The following is a 7110-nucleotide window of genomic DNA, read 5'->3' as shown; positions in this document are numbered from 1 at the left end:
AGCAGAAAGAACTAAAACTTTCACTTGTATTTCTTTCTCTGCAGTGATGTATGTTATTTAAATTAATCCTTCTCTCATTTTTGTGCATAGGGTATGCTTGTGACACTTGTATTTACTGTTTGGTCTAGAAGTTTTGGAATACAAAGGTAAGAAAGAAACCAAGTGGGGGTGGGTGTGGTGGCTCACGCCTGTAATCCCAGCACTTTGGGAGGCTGAGGTGGGCAGATCATGAGGTCGGGAGATTGAGATCATCCTGGCCAACATAGTGAAACCCCATCTCTAGTAGAAATACAAAAATTAGCTGGATGTGGTGGCACGTGCCTGTAAACCCAGCTACTCAGGAGGCTGAGGCAGGAGAATTGCTTGAACCTGGGAGGCGGAGGTTGCAGTGAGCCGAGATCGCACTGCTGCACTCCAGCCTGGGCGACAAAGCAAGACTCAATCTCCAAAAAAAAGAAAAAAGAAAAAAAAAAAGAGATTGTATGTGGGTTTGGACAGTGTCAGAGAATAATCTAGGTCTCATAGAGGATGTCAAGGAGTAACAATATTCTAAAAAAAAGACTAAGCAAGCATGCAGGTTGACTTACCATGATCACTTAGGTGCGCAAAGTAGATAGAGATTCAATGAACAAAAACGGTATAGTTTATTGCCAACAGCAAACAGCAGGAGCACCAGCATGGCAGTACCAGTTGCCCTATCCCCCAGCAACACAAGGGGTTTTGCATACAGCTGAGGCATCCGTGGCAAAAGGCTCAGTAATTTTTACAACGAACAGTAACCAAACCTGTCCCCTCCCCCAGAGACAGAGGACAGTTAGGACTTGAAATTTGACACATTTAGCAAGGATGTGTAGAGATGCTCAAGGACTATGGTGGAGTACCTCTTCCAACAGAGAGCAGAGACTGCCATGGAAATTTGTTATTATCAGCCACCAGATACCCGTTCCCCTATTGGTCTTCTTGTAACACACCTCAATTTCCTTTAGGGAAACCACCCAGCCAGCTGCAGCATTTGATGAAATGGTCAATTCACTACCCTTATCTGAATTCACAGAGCTGTTCTGGTGTCAGAGTGTTCCAAGACTGGCTCTGCAGTTGTCCCTTTGATTCTGTGAGCCAACCTACAACCATCCAATGAATTCTTTTTGGTTTAGATTACAGTCAGCTTCTCTTACTGGCAACCAAAGAAGTCTGACATAAAATGGCATCTGTTATCAAAGAGTTCATAGTTCCACCAGGGAGACAGACATGTAAACAAATAGCCACAATCGGGTGAGAAATGCTATAAAAATGCTGTAATACAAGGCACATGTAAGGCACAATAGTAGCATTGAAGAAATCCATCAATAAAGGTAAGTGTCATGAGGGCAATAGGTGGAGAAAGTAAGCAAAAGTATCTCAGGTGGAACAAAAGTGTATACAATGTCCTCGAAGTATCTTAAAACATGGTGCATTTAGGGAATCACAAGAAATTTGGCATGGTAGGAGCATAAGATTCCACGGCAGCAGTGGCCAGTGGAGAGGTTGGAGAGAGAGGTAGGAGCCTAGTCATTTCATGTCAAAGGGTTTGGTTTTATTAAGGGGCAAGCTCCGTCAGAATTTTTTTTTTTTTTTTTTTGAGACAGAGTCTCGCTCTGTTGTCCAGGCTAGAGTGCAGTGGAGTGATCTCGGCTCACTTCAACCTCTGCCTCCCCAGTTCAAGAGATTCTCCTGCCTCAGCCTCCTGAGTAGCTGGGACTACAGACACGCACCACCATGTCCAGCTAATTTTGACGTATTTAGTGGAGACAGGGTTTCACCATGTTGGCCAGGCTGGTCTCAAACTTCTGACTTCAAGTGATCTGCCCACCTCAGCCTTCCAAAGTGCTGGGATTACAGGTATGAGCCACCACGCCTGGTCCTTTCTGTCAGATTTATGTGTCAAAAAGGTTGCTCTGTTAGAGGTATGAAAAGGGAATGAGTTGGGAAGACACTGGAGAGCCATCAAGAGTAATTTGGACTTTGAAGTTAGACAGACTGGCTTCAAGTCCTGGCTCTGCTACTTCCTACCTGTGTGACCTTAAGCAAGTTCTTGAACCTCTCTGCGGCTCCGGTTTATCATTTATAAAATGTAATAATAAGATTTGCTTCTCAATGGCTTGTGGTGTGGTTTACGTGATCTTTGTAAAGTCAGTATAGTGCTTGGAAGATAGCAAATTTCTAAAGATGTTAGCTACTATTATGATGATGATGATAAAGTCTGGGAGACCAATTGGGGTTACTATTTTATTTTATTTTATTGTTTTTTGAGACAGAGTCTGCCTTTGTCGCCCAGGCTGGAGTGTGGTGGCACCATCTCTGCGCCTCCCGGGTTCAAGTGATTCTTCTGCCTCAGCCTCCTGAGTAGCTGGGACTACAGGTGTGTGCCACCACACCCAGCTAATTTTTGTATTTTTAGTAGAGATGGGGTTTCACCATATTGACCAGGCTGGTCTTGAACTCCTGACCTTGTGATCCGCCCACCTCGGCCTTCCAAAGTGCTGGGATTACAGGTGTGAACTACCGTGCCCGGTCTGGGGTTGCTATTAATACAATAGTTTAGGTGAGGGCTGATGAAGGCTTAAACCAAGACAAAGAAGTGGGGATGACAAGCCTTTTAAACGTTTGTAAGCATGTCATATAGATAGAGTGGCCACATGATTTGTGATTCACTGAGGGACACTTCTCAGGGTGAAATGGGTATGTATTCATAATGATACCAGGACAACAGGCATGCACTGGGAAGTACAATCACGCTGCACAGTAGTCTCTTCTAAGTTCAGCTTCTAGATGTCCCACACTAGCACCAACAATTCTCAGCTTATTCGATTGTAACATGCTGCAAGGAAACTTGTTTTTAATTTTACTGGAGGCAAGACAAAACCAACAAGCATCAGGCATCCTCTTAGCTCAGATGTCTTTTCTGACTCAATTCAGCCAGATTTGACTACTCAGCCCAACTGAGCACGCACAAGAGAGAGGGCAACCATGTTCTTTCTCTCTGCACCACACAGGATGTGAACCACACATGCTGGAAAGCAGGGCCTCCAGCCTTCATTTGCAGGCTGGGTGGCTCAGACATCAGGTCAACATTAATGGCTTCCCTATGTCTCCAAAATAGGGCTTGGCATCTCTCCCAGAACCTCCCCAAAGGCAGGTAACTTGTCCAGCTGTCTTGTTCTCTCCAATATACTTAGCATCAAACGCAGTGTCTAGCCCCTAGCAGGAGCTTGACGAAAACTTATTAAATATTGGAATGGGCGTGGTGGGGCTGGGCGTGGTGGCTCATGCCTGCAATCCCAGCACTTTGGGAGGTCAAGGAGGGTGGATAACCTGAGGTCAGGAGTTCGAGACCAGCCTGGCCAATGTGGAGAAACCCTGTCTCTACTAAAAATACAAAAATTAGCCGCGCTGATGGTGCACATCTGTAATCCCAGCTACTTGGGAGGCTGAGGCACAAGAATCACTTGAACCTGAGAGGCGGAGGTTGCAGTGAGCCAAGATCACACCACTGCACTCCAGCCTGGGCAACAGAACAAGACTCTGTCTCAAAAAATAAAAATAAAAAAAGGAGTGGTGGTATTTTCATTGTAGATACTCCCTACGTGTACAAAGGTTGGCCAAAGCTCCTGCCCCATTCCCAATACTCAAAGATGCCATGTCTTCCAGTTCACTTTCATTAGGTTCTGGGTAGAAACAGTCAAATCAATCAGGATTTCTGGTGATGGACAGTCAATATCTTCCTTACCATGTTTTCATTAGCAACAAAATGTTGTATGGGCCAGGGGGAGCCTTCATAGCTTTACACTAACACAGGGAGTGAGGCGAGGAAGACCTAATTTATTATTATTATTATTATTATTATTATTTTGAGATGGAATCTGGCTCTGTTACCCAGGCTGGAGCACAGTGGCATGATCCTTTCTCACTGCAAGCTCTGCCTCCTGGTTCAAGTAATTCTCCTGCCTCAGCCTCCTGACTAGCTGGGACTACAGGTGTGTACCACCACGTCCAGCTAATTTTTGTATTTTGGGTAGAGACAGGGTTTTGCCATGTTGGCCAGGCTGGTCTCGAACTCCTGACCTCAAGTGATCCGCCCACCTCAGCCTTCCAAAGTGCTGGGATTACAGGCGTGAGCCACCGTGCCCAGCCAAAGACTCAATTTCTTGCTTGAGATAATGGAGCAACACAAAGGAATCTTCCAGCTGGTTGCCATCTTTCTCAGGATTTCTTTTATTTTGGGCTTGTAGTAGCTTGGCCTCTATTTCCCCCTGCCCCTTTGAAAGTTGATTTCTCCTCAGAGGCCCTTTCCTTTCCTCAGAGGCCCTTTCCAAGCCAGTCTTGGACTGGCTTTCTTGGCTTTACTTGGCTATTGTGTGGTTTCAATTGAGCAGACTAATATATGATTTGGATCTGTCTCCCTGCCCAAATTTCATGTGGAATTTAATCCCCAGTGTTGGAGGAGGTGGCCAGTAGGAGGTGATTGGATCATGGGGGTGGATTTCCTCCTTGCTATTCTCACGATAGTGAGTTCTCTCGAGATCCGGTTGTTTAGAAGTGTATAGCACCTCCCCCTTCTTTCTTTCTCCTGCTCCAGCCGTGTAGGACAGGTCTGCTTCTCTTTTGTCTTCTGCCTTCATTGTAAGTTTCCTGAGGCCTCCCCAGCCATGCTTCCTGTACAGCCTGAGGAACCATGAGCCAATTAGCCTCTTTTCTTTATAAATTACCCAGTCTCGAGGCTGGGCCTGGTGGCTCACGCCTGTAATCCTAGCCCTTTGAGGGGCCAAGGTGAGTGGATGGCCTGAGCTCAGGAGTTGGAGATCAGCCTGGGCAACGTGGTGAAACCCCATCTCTACTAAAACACAAAAAATTAGCCAGGTATATTGGGTGCCTGTAGTCCCAGCTACTTGGGAGGCTGAGGCACGAGAATTGCTTGAACCCAGGAGGTGGAGGTTGCAGTGAGCCATGATCACACCACTGTATTCCAGCCTGGTGACAGAGCAAGACTCTATCTCCAAAATAAATAAATAAATAAATAGTAAATAAATAAATAAAATTACCCAGTCTCAGGTAGTTCTCTGTAACAATGCAAGAATGGACTAATACATAGATAGTAACTTCTCCCACCTATTTTTCCAAAAACTGCTCCTGTTCTCAGTCAGTCCTTTCCCAAACCGGAGCCTCCCTATAGCACAACCTGTAACAATTAGGGACTCACTTGGAAGTTTATTGGTGGAAGCACAGAAGCACCGTGTTGGAAACGCCATCTTACCTCTCCCATGGTCACTTGGCTCACAGTGGGAAAGGGAGCGTTATAAGAGGTGGTAGCAAGTACAAGTACACGCATGCCAGGAAGAGCATGTTTTGCCTAGGTGTCAGGGTCCCAAGAAGTGCTCTCCTAGGGAACTGGCTACAGGAACTTGTAGAAGGTGCTCATCCGGATCCTCTTGTTCCCAGAGGCTGTGGCTCAAGACAGCTCTCATGGGTATATTCAAATTGATTGGAGATGCCACTGGTGAGGGTATCTTGTAGCTGCTGCAGTTGTCTATTTCAATGGCAGTGTCATTGTTCCTGTTGGAGCCCAGGGAATTTTGGGGTTATTGAAAGCAATAGAAGAAAACGAAAACATTGTTAAAATTTAACTTAAAAACCACTTTTGGCTGGGTGCAGTGGCTCACGCCTGTAATCCTAGCACTTTTGGAGGCTGAGGTGGGCGGATCACTTGAGGTCAGGAGTTCAAGACCAGGCTGGCCAACATGGTGAAACCCCGTCTGTACTAAAAATACAAAAATTAGCTGGGCATGGTGGCACACACCTGTAACTCCAGCTACACAGGAGGCTGAGGCATGGGAATCGCTTGAACCCAGGAGGTGGAGCTTGCAGTGAGCCAAGATGGCACCACTGCGCTCCAGTCTGTGTGACAGAGTGAGACTCCTTCTCAAACCAAACCAAACCAAACCAAACAAAAAAACTCACTTTCTAGTTATGCCTTTTTCCAGTGCCAGTGCTTTAAGCACATGTATGGAAATGCGGTGCACAACATGCATATATGGAATAATGTCAAAGGCAACCCAAGGAGAGAAAGCCACACGGGAGGAGGAGGAGGGAGCCTGGAGCTAAGGCCTGCCCTGCTGGAGGAACAAACAACTCTTCAGACCTTAAGTACTACTTTGATGTGTTGAGAATATAATGTATTATGACTCAAAGACAAAATCCCAGGGACCAAAAATTTAAGATCAGAGAAGTGAGAGTGAGCTGGGGGGCCTGAGGGATTACCAGCCTTGGTAACCAAGGGCTTGGGTTGTCATGTAGGGAGAGAGTCCTTTGTAAAGAGCTGCTGGCTCCTTCTCCTCAAGCTGAAAGAGAGAGCCTTCCTGGGTCAACCCAGGGAGCTTGAGCTGTGGCTCCTGGGCTCTGGGAGAAGGGTTGCTTCTGTGCCTTGGAAGCAAGGTCCTCTCTAGTGGCTGGTCAAAATATGAGAGGATGTTTCCTGAGGGTCAGATGTGGGCTGTACGAGAGAGAGAGAGAGAGAGAGAGAGAGAGAGAGAGCGAGCGAGAGAGAGAGCACATGCACACCAGCCTGGAGCCACTGTAAGCCCTACCCAAGAGGACTCCTTAAAGGGGTGAGGGGATAGCTAGTGCCTGGGGGGGCATGGCCCCTGCAGAGCCATGGCTGGGGGGTGGGGGAGGTGCAGTGTGGCCAGATGAAAGGGAGGTGTTGCAGTTGAGGGGCCAGAAAGGAGATTTTAAAGAACTCAAGAAAGCTCCTGGCCAGTTGTAATGGCTCATGACTATAATCCCAGCATTTTAGGAGGCCAAGGTGGGAGGATCACTTCGGTTCAGGAGTTTGAGACCAGCCTGGGCAACATAGCAAGACCTTGTCTCTACTAAAAATTTAAAAAATTAACCAGGCATGGTGGTGCATGCCTGTAGTCCCAGTTACTTGGGAGGCTGAGGCAGGAGGATTGCTTGACCCCAGGAGATTGAGGCTGTAGTGAGCCAAGATCATGGCACTGTACTCCAGCTTGGGCAACAGAGTGAGACACTGTTGGAAAGAAAGGAGAGGAGAGGAGAGGAGACGGGAGGGGAAGG

The 7110-nt window shown here is 46.9% G+C and overlaps 1 protein-coding gene across 3 annotated transcripts in view; it reads right to left on the bottom strand.

Moving 5' to 3' along the window:
* Positions 1 to 625: 625 nt before the first annotated feature.
* The window catches only part of FAM71F2 (family with sequence similarity 71, member F2), a 15620-nt gene continuing 9135 nt past the window's right edge, over positions 626 to 7110 (bottom strand). For 2 of the 3 annotated variants that reach the window (XM_011939551.1, XM_011939550.1), the window contains one exon: positions 626 to 5589. In XM_011939551.1, the coding sequence (XP_011794941.1) occupies positions 5394 to 5589 (196 nt within the window). In that variant the 3' untranslated portion in view covers positions 626 to 5393. The remainder of the gene's footprint in view (positions 5590 to 7110) is intronic. The other variant, XM_011939548.1, reaches the window with a different exon arrangement.

Source organism: Colobus angolensis, unplaced genomic scaffold, assembly GCF_000951035.1.
Source record: "Colobus angolensis palliatus isolate OR3802 unplaced genomic scaffold, Cang.pa_1.0 Scaffold182, whole genome shotgun sequence".
Taxonomy (NCBI): Eukaryota; Metazoa; Chordata; class Mammalia; order Primates; family Cercopithecidae; genus Colobus; species Colobus angolensis.
The sequence above is the reverse complement of the archived record's forward strand: the minus strand, read 5'-3'. Positions and strand labels throughout refer to the sequence as shown.